This window comes from Xyrauchen texanus, chromosome 6 (genome assembly GCF_025860055.1).
Source record: "Xyrauchen texanus isolate HMW12.3.18 chromosome 6, RBS_HiC_50CHRs, whole genome shotgun sequence".
Taxonomy (NCBI): Eukaryota; Metazoa; Chordata; class Actinopteri; order Cypriniformes; family Catostomidae; genus Xyrauchen; species Xyrauchen texanus.
Genome location: NC_068281.1, coordinates 11,014,889 through 11,037,779, shown reverse-complemented (window position 1 = coordinate 11,037,779; position 22,891 = coordinate 11,014,889). Strand labels below are relative to the sequence as shown.

General features: G+C 36.9%; 1 protein-coding gene across 2 annotated transcripts; it reads left to right on the top strand.

Moving 5' to 3' along the window:
• Positions 1-257: 257 nt before the first annotated feature.
• Positions 258-22,274, top strand: LOC127645280 (cytokine receptor-like factor 1). Of its 2 annotated transcripts, none has more exons than XM_052128847.1 (8): positions 258-577; positions 4,390-4,668; positions 8,510-8,639; positions 9,343-9,512; positions 12,364-12,521; positions 14,833-15,001; positions 18,716-18,897; positions 19,782-22,274. In XM_052128847.1, the coding sequence occupies exons 1-8, from the start codon at positions 520-522 to the stop codon at positions 19,803-19,805; spliced, it is 1,170 nt and encodes a 389-aa protein (XP_051984807.1). In that variant the 5' UTR covers positions 258-519; the 3' UTR covers positions 19,806-22,274. The 2 variants fall into 2 exon arrangements, with proteins under 2 accessions (XP_051984807.1, XP_051984808.1); XM_052128848.1 differs by having other exon boundaries at positions 18,716-18,901.
• The last annotated feature ends 617 nt before the right edge of the window (positions 22,275-22,891 follow it).

The following is a 22,891-nucleotide window of genomic DNA, read 5'->3' as shown; positions in this document are numbered from 1 at the left end:
AAATAAGGTCTTCCAATCAGTGTTCCGACCCACAGGTAGCCCACAGGTTGCAGTTGGGGCTCCATACATGCGGACATTGCGGAGAAAGACACGAGTAGCCCACAAGAGTATGTGACTGCTCGAGATAAGAGAGGAGGGCACAGACAGACAGAGGGAAGGAAGGAGTAAAACGAAAGAGAGGCAAAATGACTTGAAACTGTGTGGGAAGACATGGGAGGAGCTTCCATAGTATAAACTTGGATGTTTCCTAGCAGTAAAGGAGGCTCACCACGGTAAACGATGCCAAATGTACATGAAGAGGACGAATGCAACACCGCATTAACAGAACATTGGTGAATAGTCTTTAATGTTTAGTCTTCCGTATCATCCAGCGCGAGACTCACAGGCTCTGGGTTCAAGCATTCGGGAGCGCACTGGAGAGGCACTCGGAGTGGTTACGTTCAACTCGCATGCGTGGATAAAATACCTCTACATAGACCAACACATTTGTTTTGAAACAAACAGAACGTATCTTGTAAGATGATCTGGTTATTGTTTGTCCTCATTTGTGCAACCGGCTTGCTGTCGCATTCCACCCGTGAGTATAATACAGTATTTTCAGTAACGTGTTCTCGTGTCTCTTCATCGAATGGGATTTGTGTCGGAATATGACGCGTCCAACAATTAATCTTTAATAGTAAACGTGACATGTTCAATCACAAGCTCTAATATTTTGAGATAGAACGTTGCATATAATTATTTAAAAACCATTCAAGTGAAATGTCCCATTAAATTGGCCTTATGCACCAGGTTTTGCAGCCCTGAAAGTTGTATTTACATTATAGTAAATATGAATTGCCTGGTTTACAATCTGGACAACTGATGACCTCTGTACTGTTGCAAAATATTGCACTATTGAAATAGTCTATTAGGGGTTAAAATCTCAACAGGTCTGACCATCGTTTATTTAACACATGGGTTCAGCCACAACAAACCCCTGACATCATGTTCTTCAGCTTGTTTTTGTAATACACCTGTGAGTGGAGGAAAAGTTCACCTCAAATGAACACTGTCACAAATCTAACATGATGTTTTGGGGCTGTTTGTGAAAGTGTAATTTCCCTTTAATTAACTACAGAGAACAGTGTAACAAGATCAAAGAGCATACTTGATGTGCAAATAACAAAGGGAACAATTATTAATAGCTATTGTGAAATACATTTATATTGCATGCATTTAACCATTCCCCTTACGTGACATATGCAGGTGTTAGTGGAGGGGGGAACTATAGACTAATTACTTCTAATTAAGTATTGCCTCATTCACACCATCAGTGCCAGGCGGAGGATTAAGCATGATCTTAGACTACACAGCCCTCTGTTCTTGTTATACAGTTAAAAGAAAAAATTGACCTATGCTGGGCCTCAGTGTAATACAAACAGAGTGACAGAAAAAATGTGTAGACAGAAGTAACCTTTTAAAACATCTTTGCGGTATGACAACATGGGCAGGAATGTCCGAAGGGAGGTCAGGCTGTTCACTCTCAGTGGTTAGATATGCATCCAGGCTATAACGTGCTGTACCAAGTTTACTTTGGAGTTGCATCAGTGACCACAGGACTATAGGCTGACCTCATGAGATCTTCTGAAAACAAATATTTTATAGCTCATTTCCTATTCAGACACATAGGATAAATACTTGTAATTGCTACTGTCAGTAAACTGCTTGAAGTACAAATTTGTTTTGGGTGAGAAGTCTGATTCCCACCCGCCCAATCAACTTTAGATCCTTAAAGGAATCGTTCACCCAAAATGTAAATCCCCTCATCATTTACTCACCCTCAAGCCATCCCAGCTGTGTATGATTTTCTTTCTTCTGCTGAACACAAACAAAGGTTTTTAGAAGAATATCTCAGCTCTCTAGGGCCATACAAGCAAGTCAACCGGGTGCAAAACTTTGATGCTCAGAATCGTATAAAAGCAGCATTAAAGTAATACGACTCCAGTGGTTTAATCCATGTCTTCAGGAGTGATATGATAAATATGAGAAAGAAACAGATAAATATTTAAGTCCTTTTTTCTATAAACCTCTGCTTTCATACAGCCCTCCTAAGCGCTCCTCTCTCCTAAGTATTCTTATTCTTCTGTCTTTGGTGATTCACATTTTTTGTGCATATCGCCACTTACTGGGCAGGACTTAAATGACATAAGTATTGATCTGTTTCTCACCCACTAATATCATATTGCTTCTGGAGACATGGATTAAACCACTGGAGTCATACATATTACTTTTATGCTGCATTATGTGCTTTTTGGAAATTCTAATTTTGGACCCTGTTGACATGCATTGTATGGACCAACAGAGCTGATATATTCTTCTAAAAAATGTTGTTTGAGTTCAGCAGAAGAAAGAAAGTCAGACACATCTGGGATGGGATGAGGGTGAGTAAATAATGAGAGCATTCAAATTTTTGGGTGAATTATTCCTTTAAATATGTAATACAAGGGCCCAGCATGACATTTTTTTCTTCTTAAGAGTTGTTATGTGAAAGGATCCATTTATCTGTCTCTGTTATGTGGAGATTTAACTCTACCATCTGTAGAGATGTAAACTCGTTTAAGGTTAGTCGATCTATCCATCTTGATGTAATTACTTGTAATCACACAGCAGTTCCCTCTTCACTCCCATTAACCAACTGCACTGAATTGAAAAAAAAAAATATATAGCCTAATTGTTTTAAGTCTTATTAAGCTGCTTGTCTGGGATATTTTAGCCGGTGATAGAAGTCAAACTTTAGAAACTAAAACAAAGGACAAGTTAGGCTTGGGAAATCTAGGGAAATAGTAATACAGTACAATGGGTTGCAAAAGTCTGAGATCACTTTTAATATAATGATAATCAAAATCTGATTTAAATCTGGAATAAACAAAGTTTCCGTATTTTGACAGCAAAGATTTATTTTTTTTCTTCACTTTTTAGAATAATAGTAAAGTAATCCAAACTATGGAATAACATAAATGGCACTATACAAGTACTCTTGACATTTTCTCAACCAACTTCTTGAGGTTTCTCCCTGGGATGCTTTTTAAACAGTATTGACGGAGTTCACATCTATGTTGGGAACTTATTGCCTACTTTTCTTTATTATTTGGTCCAAGTCATCCATTTCAAAAACTTTTTGTTTTATTATTAAATTTTAGTTTTGTAATGAAATAAATTAATATGTTGGCACAATTATATTTTTGTGCACAAAACTGATTACAAACATTTAAACATACACCTTCAGATCAAAAGATTTTTAAGATCATGAGAAACATTTCAGTCTAGTGCTTCACAACTTTTGACCGATAGTGTATAAGAGAAATATTAGATTTGGCACTATTTCTCAGTCACTAATCAAATAAGGGAATTTTTGACAAAATGTCAGGATTGCCTTGCCTTAACAGAAGAACATGATGCTCTTTGGAACATTCTCAAATCATGCTGGGATAACACATGTGCATGTTTTTTTAAAGAAATAGTTCACCTAAAAATGAAAATTCTCTCATCACATCCTCATGTGATCACAAATGTGTATGACTTTCTTTCTTCTGAAGAACACAAATGATTTATTTGAAGAATATCTCAGCTCTGTAGGTCCATATTATGCAAGTAAATGTTGTCCAAAACTTTGAAGCTCCAAAAAGCAGCATTGCTTACATTGATTAAACCACTGGAGATGTATGGATTACTCTTATTCTGCTTTTATGTGCTTTTTGGAGCTTCAAAGTTTTGGACACCATTCACTTGCATAATATGGACCTACAGAGCTGAGATATTCTTCCAAAAATATATTTGTTTGTGTTCTGCAGAAGAAAGAAAGTCATACACATCTGGCATGGCACTACTCTATAAAAAGTGTTTACCTGCCATTGTTACCTTTAGGAGCCATTTCTACCTGATTTAACCTTTAACATGAGTTTTGCTGGTGTAATCTAATGTATTCATTTTTTTTTTTTTTTTTCTTTTTTTTTTTTACTAGAATCAAACCAGATAATTTTGATGTTACCACATGAAGCACATTTTCTGGTAACAGTTTTTACAGTGTAAAAAATTAAGAAACAAACCCCCAAATCCATTCACTAGTGGTCTCAGACTTTTGGACTCTGCTGTATCTATCATCCACTCACAGCAAATAAGTACTTCACAAATATGAATTCTCCTTTCCTTTTTTGTGATAACCTCACATTCCCACATTGCTTTGATAAAGGCTGTCAACATTAACTTTTTTATGTGCAATTCATGAGACCCAGTCTGCCAGAGATAAGACAAGTTATCCCTCATAAATGTAATGTATAGAGTGCTCACCCTTAACCAGACAAGCTAGCTTCTCTCTCCAGCTCTAACCTGCTGTATCTTGCCCTTATTTAGAGGTGGCTACCATCTATCCTCAAGACCCTGCACTTCTCATTGGCTCCAGCCTGACAGCCACATGCTCAGTGAATCCAGAACATGGAGTGCATGCAGGTTCACTCTACTGGACGCTGAACGGGAAGCGTCTTCCAAGCAGTACCTATAGCATCTTGAGCCCCACTGTGCTCAGTGTTACCCTGCCTCGGCTCTCCGGGTCCCGCCAACGCTCCGGAGACAACCTTGTGTGCCATAACAGTGGGGGTCATGTGCTGGCCGGCTCCTGCATCTATGTTGGCAGTGAGTGTGTCTACCATATTGTTCATATTTATTTTAGGCTCCTCTACAACTACTGAGTATGTGTTTAATTGACTGTACTTGCAGCCCAACTTAAATTAAATTAAATGGGTTTTGTGGGTAAGTATATAAGCCTAGAGCCTTGGGGAATATGGGCCAAAAGAATTTGGCAGACTTTATGATTTGACCCCCTGCTACTGAGCCACAGTTGGTGCAGAATTTAAATGTGAAGTGTCTTAAGTTTTTAATGTTGAAGGAATAGTTCATTTTTGGCTGAATCATCCCTTTAAAATACCTTCTTATTTCCTGGCTTGCATAAAATATACAGAGGAAACTATAAGTAGGTAATTCAAACACTGGCTCTTTGGTGCTTTCAAAACATTGCTTTGCTTGTTTGAGAATCCCTACCAGCTCAACATGGCTCAACCAATGGTGTGAGATTGTAGTCGGGACTGCCCAAACTATTTGTTCGACCAATGGTAGAATGGGGTATTTTTTTGGAAATCTCGTTGAAAAGTTCCCAATAGTTCCATAACTGAGGCTATATTCTTCTGATAATCACCTGCTTTTTGAAAAGTAGCCTTTGGAAGGAAACATGCTATAGATTTAAAAAGCATTGGCAAACATTACATATACACTGCCATATTTACTGTACAAGGGTGATATGAGCTCCAAAAGGGTTTAAAAAATTATAGCCTAATTGTTTTAAGTCTTATTTAATAGTCTTATTTGCTTGTCTGGGATATTTTAGCCGGGAAGAAGTCAAACTTTAGAAACTAAACTAAAACAAAGGACAAGTTAGGCTTGGGAAATCTAAGGAAATAGAAATACAGTACAATGGGTTGCAAAAGTCTGAGATCACTTTTAATATAATGATAATCAAAATTTGATTTAAATCTGGAATAAACAAAGTTTCCGGATTTTGACAGCAAATAATTGTTTTGACGTACACTACCGGTCAAAAGTTTTGAAACAGTTACTCATTCTTTATTATATATTTTTTTTCACTTTTTAGAATAATAGTAAAATAATCCAAACTATGGAATAACATAAATGGAAATATGGGAATTATGTTGTGACAAAACAAAATCCAAAATAAATCAAAACTGTGTTATATTTCTGCATCTTCAAAGGAGTCACCATTTGCCAAGAATTTGCAGACAAGTACTCTTGGCATTTTCTCAACCAACTTCTTGAGGTTTCACCCTGGGATGCTTTTTAAACAGTATTGAAGGAGTTCACATCTATGTTGGGCACTTATTGCCTGCGTTTCTTTATTATTTGGTCCAAGTCATTCATTTCCAAAAACTTTTTGTTTTATTATAAAATTTTAGTTTTGTAATGAAATAAATTAATATGTTGGCACAATTATATTTTTGTGCACAAAACTGATTTCAAACATTTAAACATACACCTTCAGATCAAAAGATTTTTAAGATCATGAGAAACATTTCAGTCTAGTGTTTCACAACTTTTGACCGGTAGTGTATAAGAGAAATATTAGATTTGGCACTATTTCTCAGTCACTAATCAAATAAGGGAATTTTTGACAAAATGTCAGGATTGCCTTGCCTTAACAGAAGAACATGATGCTCTTTGGAACATTCTCAAATCATGCTGGGATAACACATGTGCATGTTTTTTTAAAGAAATAGTTCACCTAAAAATGAAAATTCTCTCATCACATCCTCATGTGATCACAAATGTGTATGACTTTCTTTCTTCTGAAGAACACAAATGATTTATTTGAAGAATATCTCAGCTCTGTAGGTCCATATTATGCAAGTAAATGTTGTCCAAAACTTTGAAGCTCCAAAAAGCAGCATTGCTTACATTGATTAAACCACTGGAGATGTATGGATTACTCTTATTCTGCTTTTATGTGCTTTTTGGAGCTTCAAAGTTTTGGACACCATTCACTTGCATAATATGGACCTACAGAGCTGAGATATTCTTCCAAAAAATATTTGTTTGTGTTCTGCAGAAGAAAGAAAGTCATACACATCTGGCATGGCACTACTCTATAAAAAGTGTTTACCTGCCATTGTTACCTTAAGGAGCCATTTCTACCTGATCTAATCTTTAAAATGAGTTTTGCTGGTGTAATCTAATGTATTCCGTTTGATTCAGTGATTTGAAATTGATTGATTTATTTTAATTTTTTTACTAGAATCAAATATTAATTTCGATGTTACCACATGAAGCACATTTTTGGTAACAGTTACAGTGTAAAGAATTATGAAAAAAATACTCAGTAGTGGTCTCAGACTTTTGGACTTTTGGAAATATGAATTCTCCTTTCCTTTTTTGTGATAACCTCACATTCCCACATTGCTTTGATAAAGGCTGTCAACATGAACTTTTTTATGTGCAATTCATGAGACCCAGTCTGCCAGAGATAAGACAAGTTATCCCTCGTAAATGTAAAGTATAGAGTGCTCTCACCCTTAACCAGACAAGCTAGCTTCTCTCTCCAGCTCTAACCTGCTGTATCTGCATTTGTCATGTTACATTGAATGGTGACAGTATGGAAAAGTACAAGCGCAAACACATGCAAAGGCAAAAAGTGAGAGAGCGAGACCAAGTCAGTGTTTTAAAGGAATAAAGGGATAGTTCACCCAAAATTGAAAATTCTCTCATCATTTACTCACATTCATGCCATCCCAGATGTGTATGATTTTCTCTATTCTACTGAACACAAAGAAAGATTTTTAGAAGAATGTCTCAGCTCTGTTGGTCCTTTCAATGCTAGTTAACAGGGTTCAAAACTTTGAAGCTCAAAAAGCATATAAAAGCAGCATATCCCATACTCCAGTGCTTTAATACATGTCTTCAGAAGTGATATGATAGGTGTGGGTGAGAAACAGATCAATATGTCATTTTTGTGTCTCGGAGGTGTCCTCTATAAGGTTTGGTTCGTATAATCACACTCTTACACTTAGACTCAGTGCCTTTTGTTGTCAGCTGAATGGAATCTTGGCCCCATTCCTGAACTTAACTGACAATGACAGCTTAAGACACTGGTCCATTATTGAAAGTATTTTAAGTCAACATGAAATCCAAATTGATGCTGTTTTCTTTCTTAATACATGTTACTGGTCTTATTGTGAATGATTCATCAGTGTATATTGTTCCAAAGATAACTTGCGCCGCCTCTGAAACGTCTTTCAATTGCAGCTTACATCACCAAGCCCTCTATTTTCAACCCCTACACTCCAACCAGAATAGAAACCACTTTTTTTGATGATCCAATCAATTTGCTTCAATCAATTCAAAGAAAATCGAGTCCGGCCTTACATTACACTACATTTTTTTTCATTGACTGTCCTGTTTCTCTCATAAGTATAAGTTATTGATGAAAAATGGGTTGTAAATACTGTTTCAGGTTGAATTTAACCAGTTTGTTCACCCAAAAATGAAATTTCTGTAAAATGGAATTTACTTAACCTAAATGTCATTTCAAACCTGTATAACTTAACTCTCTACCATGCTACATGAGAGAAGATATGTTTAAGACACACATCTCTTTTCTCCATACAATGGAAGTGAGTGGTGACTGAGGCTGTAAGTTTCTAACATTCTACCTAAGTCATACAGGTTTGGAACAAGATGATGACAGAATTTACATTTTTGGATAAACTCCCTTTAAGTCAAGACCTATTTACACTCTAAACATCTAGGTTTACATCTATGTATTTTACTTAAACCGTTTGGTCTCATTCAAATGGCAAATTAATTCTTTTTGATTGTATTGTATTGTATTGTATTGTATTTTTAGTGTACCTTTAATTACCGGTAGATAACACATTTTGACAGCACATTGGAAGCTCATTGTCTTTTTTAGTGCCTCCTCAGAAACCTGTGAACCTTACCTGCTGGTCCAGGAACACCAAAGACCTTACCTGTAAATGGGCCCCTGGCGGCCAGGGGGAAACATTCATCAAGACAAAATACACTCTCAAATATAAGTTCAGGTCAGTGGCACAGGTCAATCAAACTCATGTTGATGCCTCTTCCCAAATTCACGCCTTATCTTGTTTGAATATTTCAGGTTCTTACATGCCCGTTCACTTGAGGACAGTATGAGGATATTTAGGGATGTCTCAGACCAAACTATCTGTGCTAATCCAACCTGATGGGCAGATGCCAAACTCATACTTTGTCAAATACAATTACTCGTCAAAATACAGTTATTTATATCAGTAGAATTTAGTTTTTATGTTTTTTACGTTCTAGAATTTTTTTAAATTTTTAGATTTATACAACTATTTATATTATTCCGAAAATGCAGTTTATAATTATCATGACCAATGAGCAAAAGGAATGCAGATCCCAGAGGCAGAAATTCCAAAATGTAGGAATAGTTCCCAATAGTTCTATAACTGAGGCTATATCATTGATCTTCCTCTGATAATCACCTGCTTTTTGCAAAGTAGCCTTTGGAAGGAAACATGCTATAGGTTTAAAAATATACATTCACACATTTGCCACATGCTTTTATCCAAAGTGATTACATCCCATTCAGGGTACACATTTGATCAGTATGTATGTTCTTTTGCAATTGAACCCATGACCCTGACTTTTCTAGTGCCATGTTTTACCAGTTGAGTGACACTAAAAACTAAAAACATTAAACATTAAACAGTGGAAAATAAACTGTGCTGTTTGCATACCTAGGTGGTATGGCCGAGAAAAGGAGTGTGAAGACTACAACGTTGGCGATCCGTACACGTGCTACATCCCCCGTGACCTCGCCCTTTTCACGCCCTACGAAATATGGGTGGAGGCCTCTAACCAACTCGGATCCGCCACGTCTGACGTCATAAACTTGGATATCCTAGACGTGGGTGAGTGTGTGACCTTTGACCCCTTTTAGGCGCAAGCCCCAGGTGTTCTCCTCATGAGCGGCATGCAAAATGAGAGGATCACGTGCAACTTGAGAGCGCCACTCCTAGTAAAGCTGTGTGGAGGCGTGACGAATTGCAGCAGTCCGTCACAACGTCATAAGGATCCCTTTGCCCCATATCTGCCCACCTACTCACACATACCTGAAAAAACATTTTTTGCAATCTTTTCGCTAATCCCAGTATCGTGACCTGCCTTAGGCTGCTGTTTATTAATGTGACTCAGAAGACAGTTTGTCGAATCCTTAAGATCTTATCTTTGAGTGCAGGCCAAGCTTGCGTATAATCTCTTCAGATTGACAAGCATGATAATAAAAATGTAATTAGTATTGCTATAATTTAAATCAGGGGGCATTTTGTCTTGGCAAGACATTTGAAAGCAGTTTAAATAAAATGTTAAGGGCCTGAACGTACGTTAAAGCCCCTCTTCCTTGAAAGTGAGTTTCTCAGGTTATAAACTTTTACATCCTGTGTGTAAATGAACTTGAAGGGGGAGGCTGGGCAATTGAATGGAAAAGTGCAGGAAGAGGCAGGTGGGTGCTGTTCGAAACATGCCATAGTTATGACACAGCCACCACACCTAGTACCTCCACCGCCTTAGCAACAGAGACAATGCTCATCTATGTTACCAGCTAATTAAACAACACTTTGGAAATTCAAGCCAACTACAATTAGGTTTGTATGCTTCTGATGTTATTCTTTAGTGATCTGAATACAATCCATGGACAAAGCAGAACAATACAGAGCTAGAAAAGAATAAAATAGAACAGAATAGAATAGAATAGAGAGAATCCATAGATTTTTACCAGATTTGCATTTTCTGTGTTAATGAAACGATGCATCAGATTTGATAATAAAAAATGAAAATAAAAAAAGGTAAAACAAAAGTATAGTAACAAGACGGGTAACACTTTACATTAAGGTTCCATTCGTTAACATTAGTTTATGCATTAGGTATCATGAACAAACAATGAACAATATATTGTTTACAGCATATATTGATATTTTTTAATATTAGTTAAATAAAAACACAGTTGCTCATTGTTAATTCATGTTAGTTCATAGTGTGTTAATTAATGTTAACACAAACAACTTTTGATTTTTTAAAATGTATTAGTGTATGTTGAAATTAACATTAACCAAGATTAATAAATGCTGTCAAAAATATTGCCCATCGTTAGTTCATGTTAAATAATGTTTTTGACTAATGTTAACTAGGGCTGGGGAAAAAATTTATTCGGTTAAAAATCGCAATTCTTGAGCCAATTTCGTCTTCCTGATGAAAAATCTAATTATTTAATTTACATCTTTATCTTAATGTGACAATGATTAATAGATACATATATGAAGTTACATTTCTGCAGAGTTCCACACTAACAGGTTTTATGCCTGAGAAGTTTTGTCTCTTTAATTCTTTACGTTTAGTCCTTTAATGCACCACTGCTAGAGCCATCAAGCGCCATTTGTTCAATGTCAGACATCAAAATCCTCTGCTGTGATCAGCGTTCCTGTTATTATGTATAATCCAGAAATTGTTTTGAGTGGTGTTATATAGAGTATTTGTCAGAAGTCACCCTGTCGATTCTGTCTGACCAACCCAGTCTCATGAAAATTCATACATATTGGATGAGTTGTCTATTTCGGATGATTTCTTTAGGAGTTCGTTCAAATGAATTTGTTTGATTTCATCATGTACAAATGCCCAGATATCTAATGCGGAAGTAAGTGCGAGTTTCATGCTTGAGGCATTAAGGACATGCTTATTAATATTATGCCCTTACCTAAACCCCTTATCTAAACCTAACCAATCAGTAGAGTGTGTAAACATGACAGGAAGCTGTTGTGTTTGACAGAAGCAAGTAATTGTATTAGATGGAAATGATGTCCAGCGATGTCATTGGCTGTATTGAAAGCTGTAAGAATTGCAGTCGTACGATATCAAAAGAATTAGCCAAATTTAGAAAGGTTTTGTGAATCCTTTAGCTTTCGATGTGAGAGTGTGTAGGTCTGACACTGCTTTAATAAATAGTTTTGCTGTAAGTAGTCTTATCACCCCGTTGGATGCTGTAAACTAGGCTACGTGTTGCACCCCCACAATAATCTACCAGCCAGGGTATTCATGCACTGTTGACAAGAAATGCAGCTAGACACATATAGACGCACTTTTTAGTCTCCAGTTGCAAAATTATCATTATGATAATAATGTAATAACCTATGGTAATATATGCTTTATATATTTTATTATATCTCTGAATTTAATTGCACTTGACCAAACCCATTAGCACATTTTGCACGCGATTTCACCAAACCCACTTGAGTCTAGACTTGCCGCATTCTTGCACAAAACTACCAAAACTTCATGGCCATGCCCACTGACTTTGCGCTTATGACTTATGGCATAGCTCTGTGCTTAGCGCTAGCGCTCTTAAAATAGGGCCCTAAGTTTTGAACCCAGAAACATTTCTATAATCTTTGCCATTGTCATTATACTCAGCACGTGTTTTTCCAGGGTAAAGGCTCCTTTAGATGCAAGAAAGAAAAGACCAATCACAATTCATTATGCAAATGTTACAATGATGTCATCGTTGGTGGTTAGATTTTGAATGGTGAACATTCTAATGATTTAATTTAAAAGGGAGATTTTCAAAATGTACTGTTACATTCTTAATAAATTTGTGGAGAAGAAAAATAAGTTAAAGACAAAGAATATCAGTGGCCGTCTTGCAAACACAACAGTAGCCTCACAGATTGAATTTCGATCTCTAAAAGTTGCTTTTGTCTTTCCCTCTCCCAGTGACAACAGATCCACCGACTGACGTGACAGTGAGTCGAGTGGGCAACCTGGAGGACCAGCTTACTGTGCAATGGGGAACACCGCCTGCACTCAAGGACTTCCTCTTTCAGGCCAAATATCAGATCAGATACAGACTGGAGGACAGCAGCGACTGGAAGGTACAGCTTACGATTAAGGAGTTCACACCATTGGCTCATTCACATTCACTTTCATATTCCCATTATCCTCATTACCACAACCCACAACCACACCCACCTACTCATTATACTCATTACCATAGTCTTTACAAAGTCTACTACCACACCCACTTCCATTCATAATGTAAACTACACATGGATGAGAGTTAATGTTTGTTGCTTGATTTTAAAGCATTTCCAGAGAAGCTAGTGGCACAATGATTAATTAGAGGGGTTCAAATGATAACAGCCATGTTTCAGTAGAATTTGGAGTGTTTGTATTACTTGGCTGATATGTCATTGCCAGCTGTAACAGAACAGCACATGGTTTTCAGTCCTCTGGCCATGGAAGAGTCCGGCTAAACTAGGATTTCAAATAAACTTAGGCTTTTGCTGTCCTTATTTCGCTCATATGGATCCAATCAATTGGCAGGTTTTTCTTCTGAAGCTAGGCAGAGTTGGGTTACATAATTTATTTTCTTACCCATCACTGTGCTGTCAGTTGCACAGTCCTACCTAGTTAACAAAGTCAAAATATGACACTGACCATGAAAAGTACATCAACAGCAGATACGTTGTTTTTAAAGCACATTTAGAGAGCTTTATTATCGCCCAATCCATTTTGTCCTTGTAGACCCACAGATTGCTAACATATTCTGTATAAAGGGAAATAATTACCCAGCATGCCTGTTACACAGCAACCCGATGATGTTAACATATTGCCACTCATCACGTTCCAATAGTAATGATGGTCCTCAGATTTCAGAGCCATGCGTATTAACCGTGTTTGTAGCTTTTGAAATGTGAGTCTGGAAATAGAGTGCAGAAAGGGACTGATTCAGGGGTACTGGGATTGTAAATAATTACACTTAAAAAATTTCAAAAGTGCATTATCACTCAAACATTTTCATGAAAGGGGCATTTTTCTTATATTTAATTTTAGGAAAATAAATATAAATAAATATTTCTGTTTATTACTATGCATTTTTATATTGGTGCATATAAACAGAAATGATTAAATATAATTCTTCCTCATGTTCATTTAGTAATATGCAGTGTTAAAAAACATGCCTTATTTATTTTTAACAATATTTCTTACTGTGTTTTAGTTCTTGTGTTGGCCTAATTCCATCTTTTCTATTTTTAATTGTTGGTTTATACACTCATGCATCAGATTGACTCTGATTGACTTTTGGAGTGTGTCACGTTTCACTAGTTTTCAGGGTCTTTAGACATAAGCTGTGGCTGTGTTTTTAGGATGCTGGGGCAAGTTACCATAGTTTGAAACTTTGATATACTGCAGAAGGCTGTCTTGCATGCTTGTTGGTTTGACAAGGCGCGTTGCCTGCACAGTGCACAGCTGGAGCGCAGACTGCCCCTACTGCCACAAATTTGCAAAAACATCAAGTTTGTGTATCAAGCTTGAATTACTCTGATAGTAGGAACATTCCTTATTACATTTTTTTTTTTACAATTTATTTCCTTATTATGTGTAATTTTAAGTGTTATTTTGCATAAAATTATTCACACTAAATTAGCATGTTAAATCAACTTCCCTAATCAAGATGTTATTTATTTTTAGCTACATCGCCCAACCCTACTTCTGCTTCAATAGGCAGCATTTTGAAGGGATATTAGTTGAGAAGGCGTCAATGGGGCTGGCATGGCACTGTCTACATACTGTTGATGTTGTCTTCACCTGTCAAATTACTCAAACTGTAATTAGTAATAGATAACAGATTTCCTCTCAGGGTAGTATGTTGCTGTGTAGAGTAGAGCCAAAAAGGCAGTCCAATTGCTTGTGTGTGTGTGTGTGTGTGTGTGTGTGTGTGTGTGTGTGTGTGTGTGTGTTAAAAACTGGTAATTACAAGGGTATTATGCAATAAATGTGCTTAAAGAGGACATTTCTAGTGCCCCTCAAATTTAGGGGTTTAGGGTTAGGGTATAGAATCTATAGTTTGTACAGTATAAAAATATTATGTCTATGGAGAGTGCTCATAATGATAGCTGCACCAACATATATTGTGTGTGTGTGTGTGTGTGTGTGTGTGTATATATTTCTCTTTGTCTTAAATATATTGGTGCATCCCCTAGCAGCACAATGGGGGGGATTTTTTTTTTGTTCTTCCTCTTTGTAGATGAGCTTGTGTGAGCTTGCTCAGGGATTTGAATGTGAATGGGTTTTATTTCATATAGAGAACATTGAACAAGCACAACTGGGTGAAGTGTGTGGTATCTGGTTGCTGTATGTCTTTGATGTGTAACAAAATGTTTTGTGTGTCTGTCTTTGCAGGTGGTGGATGATGTCGGGAATCAGACTTCCTGTAGATTGGCAGGTTTGAGGCCTGGCACAGTGTATTTTGTGCAGGTGCGCTGTAATCCGGTGGGGATTCTTGGGTCTAGGAAAGCGGGCATATGGAGTGACTGGAGTCACCCGACTGCAGCCTCAACACCACACAGTGGTAAGATAAATAAAAATGACAGTTTCCTGTCAACAGCATCACATGCATTTCACTTCATACGTGCAGTATTTTTATGAAAATGTATAAAAGTTTTGAAACAATTCAAATTTATTGAAAGGAATCAAAATATTTTGGAATCAGGAAAAATATTGTTGGGTGTATCTAACAAATCACAAGAAATGTCTGGGTTATGTTTCACTGCAAAATAAAATAAAAAAATTTGAAATTATGTTTTACATAAAGAAATGAAGACTTTATACTTTCACGTGCAACTCTCGACGGCATGAGGCATTTATACTTGATACGCACCACGGCTGCTCTCATCTCCAAATGATATACGTCAGTCCAGAGAAAATATCAGCTAATCAAGCAAGATACAGCAGTGGAGAAGCACTTTGTTGAACTTTACATTTACCTAGCCAGGTATTATAATATAGTTAATGTTCGCAACTCAGATGAAAAGGTGAACAAAACAAAAACACTGAAGAACCAGTAGAAAGGTATTTACACTGTCTGTCATTGACTAAACTCAAGCACTTTAGTGTACTGTTAAGATACAAGTTTTATATTTTATACAAATCTTGCACTATAGTTAAAGTGTTTTGATGCCATAAGATAGCATTGTGTGAGGAACGAGTGGTCATTTTTATTTGTATCGCTTTTCACAAAACATCTTTTCAAAGCAGCTTTACAGAAATCATGTATTAGCAGAAAATTTACTGTAATATATATATAGAGTCATTATTGCGTAGTTTGATAAGATAAGATAAAGATTCAACTTTATTGTCATTGTGCAGAGTACAGGTACAGAGCCAATGAAATGCAGTTGTTTTCGTATATCCCAACTAAGCTGGGGTCAGAGCGCAGGGTCAGCCATGAAACAGCACCCCTGGAGCAGATAGAGTCAAGGGCCTTGCTCAAGGGCCCAACAGTGGTATCTTGGCAGTGCTGGGGTTTGAACCCCTGACCTTTTGGTCAGTAACCCAGAGCCTTAACCGCTGAGCCACCACTGGCCCAATCAAATATGATTGTAGGCAACTGTAGCAAGGAACACAAAACTAAATAATAAAAAAAAATAACCTTGGGAGAAACCAGGCTCACTGTGGGGGCCAGTTCCCCTCTGGCTAAACAGCATGAATATAATTCCAATATTAGGAAGTGTTAAGGGCCAGTGTTTTAACAAAGATTTTATATGAATTGTAAGATTAATGACTAATGTCTTTGAAGTTCATCCTGGATTAACTGCAGAAGTTCACATAGATGCTTTGTCTGTTGTTATTTGGCTGATGAAGGCTTTTGTTGGCAATTAATTGATAGTCTATGTATTCCATTTCAAGTGTGGATTGCATAATTTATACGTATAAATGTTTTCCATCTGAAAGAACTAAATATTTAATTAAACAAATTACAATAAAATGCAACGTAATCTCGTCAGTTATCAAAATACATTTGAATGTAACTGTAGTGGAATACAGTTACTTATATTTTATATTTTAAATATGTAATCCAGTTACATGTATTTTGTTACTCCCCAACCCTGCACGTTTAGCAGGGAAATCAATTTGCAGTGCAAATTATGGTTACTCCAGGGATGCTTGTGCATCAGCTTTAGACGCTGTAAATATCCCACCCCTTAATGAAATGGAAAATATGATTGATTAGCAAATATCATATCACGTCTGAAAATGAAGTTCTGATTTGTGGATCAGATTAGTCGGACTGTCTGTCTTGCCCTTGCCACCAGTTGCGCTCCCGCACCTGCAGTTCCATGCATGTTTAGAGAGAATCTAAAAAAATTATAAAAAATATTAACTCAATGGTGCTGCAGCATTACGTTAGTATGTTGAAAATATTCCAGATCAAAAGCCTAATCATTGTTATGGCAGCCATACGTATCATCACTTATTTTAGGTGTGAATACCACGTATGCCTGTGTATGCCCTAGACTACACTACTGAAAACACAACATATCCAAAACACCAGTATAGTGTGTGCCTGGTTAAATGGTAGCAGTGTGAGCTGGTTTAAATTTAAGCACAAAGCAGATTGAGACATTTCCCATCCTTCATAATATTTTCACATTTCCAATGTGTCGTACAATCCATCCTATAATGAGATACATATTTCCAAGACAATTCTCAGTACAGCAAAAACCAAACAAGCACATGCAACACATTACTTTAGTCATACATCTCCCCATTATATGGCTTGCCAGAGAGCCACAGGGAGTGTTTGATATATTTTTTTCAGAGGATTGTTTCTGAAGATTAACAGATTAACTCCTCTACACATTAACTCTTCTGGAGCGCCACACATCTGGAGCTCAGAAATGTGCTGTTTATTTAAAATGGAAAAGGGTGTATTTTTAGCCCAACTTGTGTTTGGTTCCCTGTGTAAATTGCGGGCAGCATCTGTGTGATGAGAATGATTCAGGCATGATAGGTGATTGTCTTTCTGGAGTAAAAATGTAATGCTCAGAGTTTGCTCTTTTACAGCTCAGGAGCTTAGTGGAGTTCTTTGATGATTCTTTTAAGTCTGAACATTGTCTCAGATCGTTTCCCTAAAATTCCTTTGGAGAAATAATAGTTTTAAAACACACTATTCAAAATGTACAGTGATAGTATATTGATATAAAATGAATGTGGACAGGCTTGGGCAGTAACAAATTACTTGTAACTGTGATATGTAATCAGGATACAAAATAATTAGGCAACTGTAATCTGTTACAGTTACATAAAAAACATTGTAATCAGATTACAGTTACATTTTAAAAAATTGGGATTACTGTCAGGATTACAAATTATAAAAAGTGATACAGATAGCTGTTTGTTTAGAGTGAGAGATGGTTTAGATCCACGTTCTCTTCAGGTTCTCTCTCATGACTCACTTTAGTCAGGAGCGTCTCCTCTCGCATGCGCAAACACCTGTCTCACATCAGCTCTCTGCTCTCAAGGCAAACAGCTGCTTCATCATGATGGCCACGGAAGAACAGGCATTATTTTATTGGAAATGTCGACATTATTCACTCTTTAAAAGAGAAAAGTGAAAGAACATTAAAGTTCAGTGGAGTTTATGATTTCCAACTGTGAAGATGCTCTCATTATCCAAGGACCTGAGAATTTGAAGGTAATAAGAGCCACACAGAAATCACATTAGCTAGGTTAGCTTAAATTAGTTATTAAAATGTGTTAAAATGAGTTAGCCTTAGGGGCCTGGTAAAGACACTGGCTACCACCCCTGGAGTTCGCTAGTAGTGATTCCAGCCGGGTCTCCAAAGCAACCAAATTGGCCAGGTTGCTAGGAAGGGTAGAGTTACACAGTGTAATCGTCTTAATGTGGTTCGCTCTTGGTGGGGCGTGTGGTGAGTTGTGCATTGATGCCACAGTGGATGGCGTTAAGCTACCACATGCGCTATATCTCCGCGGTAACAGGCTCAACAAGCCACGTGATAAAATGCACGGATTGATGGTCCTGATGGTCATGATGATGATAACGTGTGATCTACCTACTGAATACAGTCTGAAGTCAATGAATAGTGCACAGTTTGAGACATTGTTGAAATATCTTCTGAAACTGGGTTCTTTTCTCAGGAGAAAAATCGAAGCAGAAGATTTGAGTAAAGGGTCTATTTGCTCTCCATTTAATATGGTTACTTTCTTGGAGAAACAATTAAGATTTAATTGAATTTGTTTATTTGTGTCTTTCTCGCTGCAGAGCGGCTGCTGACCGGGTCATGTGACTCAAAGGCAGGGGAGCAGAACTCCACATTGCGGCGGGACTTGAAGCAGTTCTTCGGCTGGGTGCGCAAACATGCCTACGGTTGCAGCGGTATGAGTATCAAACTTTATGATCAGTGGCGGGTCTGGCTCCAGAAATCTCACAAAACCCGCAACCAGGTAGGTAAGAAGCTTTTCATTTGCGCCTTACCTCTCTTTAACCTAAATTCCCATTAATCACTGTGTTGGAGTGTCTGGTTTTCTTCAACGTTAGTTTCTTCGACTTTGTTATGCCACGAATATTTGCTCTCATAACACTGTGAGACAGAATCCAATGCCTTGACTTATTTGAGTTGCCCGAGTTAATTTAATGAAAGTATTTCTTGTGTTATTATACTGTTTCCTGTGTTTTGATTGGTAACCACACAAGTAAATAACGTAAGGCGACTCAGGCAATTGTACATAAACCGTTGAAGAAAACTGAACCATTTAAATAAACTTGAGTAATGAAGTTCTATAGTTCACGCATTTCATTCTACTACATATGTATTCAATCCTGGAGTTCACTTCTGTCAGATTCCAATGTAATCTTTTTTGGGGGAAATGACAGGGATTGTCTTTAGCGACCTCAAACATTGGCACAACTAAATGAGAATATACCCAGCAGACCCAGCATTTGCCCCTTTCATGTGTCTCTAGTGTGTCTGCTCTATGAAACAACACAACCCAAATGCTTGTCAGCATCACAGAAGAGTTTTTGCCAAATAGGCGAACGAATATTCCAATAGACGAAAAAAGCCTATTGCACCATATTAGATGATCCACCCGAACATCATGATGTTACCAATGAAAAACAAACCCTTTAGCAATTCAAGACAACAATTACAATAACAACATACAAATCTCTAAACATTTGTTCCGCAAATATGCCACATTTAGCTATCATTTTTCACCAGCATAATACATGACGAATCCATGATCTTGGATTGTTTTCGAATGACTATTTAAAGCCTTTCATGTGCTCTGTGCATTCATCTGAATACTATAATATTGTCTGCTCTCAGGTTCTTCAAGGAGATAAATCATAGCATGTCGCTTCTAACAGGCAGAACACTTTTACAACAACAGCACACTGTGGAAGAACTCACATTTTCCAGACTTCTGCTTGGCTCAGTGCAAGAAATTTAATGGACAGCTGGACTCAAAATGGAATGTTCAAACAGCAAAGAGTGATGGGCATTTGGTCCCTTGGACACAGTCTAAATTGTGCAGTTTTCAAAAATGCCTTATAATAGAGAAATAAAACACTTAACCATCTTTCTTTGATAATCGCCATGGAGACCAAATGGATTATATCCTCGCAACACTTTTTCAGAGGAGACAAGTTCTTGACCGTGTTTGCAACAATTTCACATAATTTGCACATTTATTCTGAGGATGACGACGCTTAGCTGACGTGACACATGGTCAGTGCGTGGACCCTTGACATTTTTATGTAGTTTCTGTCAACTGCTAACTTCAACTGATCTGTATGCTCAAGAGAGGTTCCTCACGGACAATTGAAAAATGTCGGAAATCTTCTCAACTAACGTTTTGTGTAACTTCAAGGGAACTGGAAGAAACGTAATGTAATAGACCATTTAGTCTTACCAAATGTATCTTTCACAAATGTTCTAGTGTTACAATTGTGACTGTACTACAGCGGTTTACATAAAACAATCGACAGGTATACCTCACAGTCTGAAACATCTTGCATTCAAGTAATCTGTACATGCCATAAAGCACACGCTCTACCACGCAATACTCGATATATCAATTCTTGGAACTAAGAGTGTTGCCATTGTCATTGCCATTTCTAATTTTCTGAAGTCGTAAAGGAGGACACACTAAAACACTACATCCAGGACAAAGTTGGAACTCCAGCGTGAACTTAAAAGATGGTCATTTAAGGAACAAAGAGGATAGTTTCGGCCAACAAATGTTCTCTCTTGTGTTTTTATATGTTGCAGTTGAAATGCAAAACTGTAACTGTGTTTGTAGCATTGAACTATTTGAAAATAATTTTATTTTACTGCTTTTATTTTTGTACTGAATTGTATCCGCATATTTAAATTTAAGGTTATGTTTTGACTCTTAAGTTATGTGTAGGTAGATTATATTATTATTGACTGAATTGTAAAACCTGAATATTGTTTATAAAATCCTTCTTTAAGATTAAGCTTATGAACATGGTTCTTTTTTTTATGTATGTTTATAGTCAAGTTAAGTCATTTATATTCCAAACAAGTCCAGAAATTTCAAAAAATTGCACAATTGCACAAGCACAAAAGTGTTTTGCCAGAAAGAGCAAAAGAATGATCCTCTGCAGGGGAAGATTAATGTATGACCAGTTGTCTGATTAAATTAGCGCTCTTACACTGGCCTCTTCCACGGTCAGTATTTCACACTTTTCCCTAAGTTACAACCACAAAGAACAGAAAATAAAATGCTTTAGGCCATTGGGTTTAGAGCCCTTAACATTTCATTCCTGTGATTTCATCATAGTGTCTAGCGTGATTCAGAACTGCCAAGTCCAATTGCAGTAACACTTTGTATCACACATACAATCTATGCATTCTAAGCATTGTAACAATGATCTCACCTGTAACAGTAATCCCTTTGCTGGTTATTGGAGTATTATTTCACAGCATTATACTTATTCACGAATAAGTGTTTGTAAAGTGAGACCGTAGGCACTTTCATGGTGCAGAGATCAATAACATGCGGAGTATCAAGTTGCAGAATTACATTCCCTGCTTTTTATTTAAAGTTCTTCTCTTAAGGTATCCTAGCTGTTGGAGTGCATGTTATATATGAGTTAATGTACCTGCTATATGAAAACCAGGTGACAGTTATGTTTAGATACAGATTCATAGTTTCATTTTCATGGCTCTGTCGTAACTTGACCCACACTGCCACTGCCTTCTCTGGCTGCTTGCCAGGGGTCAGCTGTAGTGTTACCTCCTTCTACATGACTCACTGAGTCCAGCGATAGAGCAGGTTAATGTTTAATGTCTGCTCACTGGTCATGGATGATGTCTCTGCTTTCAGCTCCTAGACACACTTTCTAAGAGTGCTAATTCAATTTTATCCCATTAAATTTTCTCAGTATAGAGCTGCCAAACAGTAATGGTGAAGTTAAAGCAATGCATCAGGTTTTTTGAATTTATTATTTTTAAGTAGCCTAATTAGTTAAATCAGACTCTGTACCATAATTAATGTTACATCAGAGAGAGAGAGAGAGAGAGAGAGAGAGAGAGAGAGAGAGGAAACTTGATCTGGGACATCCTATTGTAAAACTAAGCCACTGAAAATAGGAGCGCAAGTTTCTTGAATTTAATTTGTTTCGAGTACTAGTTGAAGGGTGTTGATGGGAGAACACAGCCAATTGAAAGGTTTCTGTCTTATCCACAGTTTTTTTTATCTTTCTTTATTAACCCTTTATGGTATGTGTTATGTTGTAATTATGGAATTTGTTCAAAAATTATTTTTACATAAAGATCAATTATTGGGGTGGGTGTGTGTGTGTGTTTGGGGGGGAGGGGGTGTCCTATGTAAACTCTGCAGAAAATGTCTTCTTTATGTTATAATTAAGAAATGTATGAGAATAAAAATACTTGGAAAAGTTCAGTCTAAAGGAAATGTGTATACTCATGACATTTATTACTTACATATTTAAATAATTTCATTGTAATTTTTTAAAAAGGCATGCACTATAGCACATATAACTTAACCTGTCCTCAGCTAGAGCTCAAACTGTAAAACTGCCTAACAAAGTGTTTAAAAAGGCAACAGATTTATGAATATCAAATGAAAGGTATGTATCTGTAAGATATCAAACAATGCATAAAGTCAATTTTATTTTACTTAAAAAAAGTTAAGTAAGTATCCTCACTTTGCATCAACTTATAACCCTGAATAAATCAGACAATGCCATGTTCAGATATAACCCTGAGTACCCCTTTCCCACTTCCTGCTTATGGTGGATGCAACAGTAGGACACGTGGTCTGGTAAGTTTTATATTTTGTTTACATTTTAAACAAACAATGTGTAAGTCTCTGCTTTCACAGCTTTAACATGTCAACTCTATCTTCCCATTCTGATCATTCCTGTTAAGAATTGTGGAATCATTTT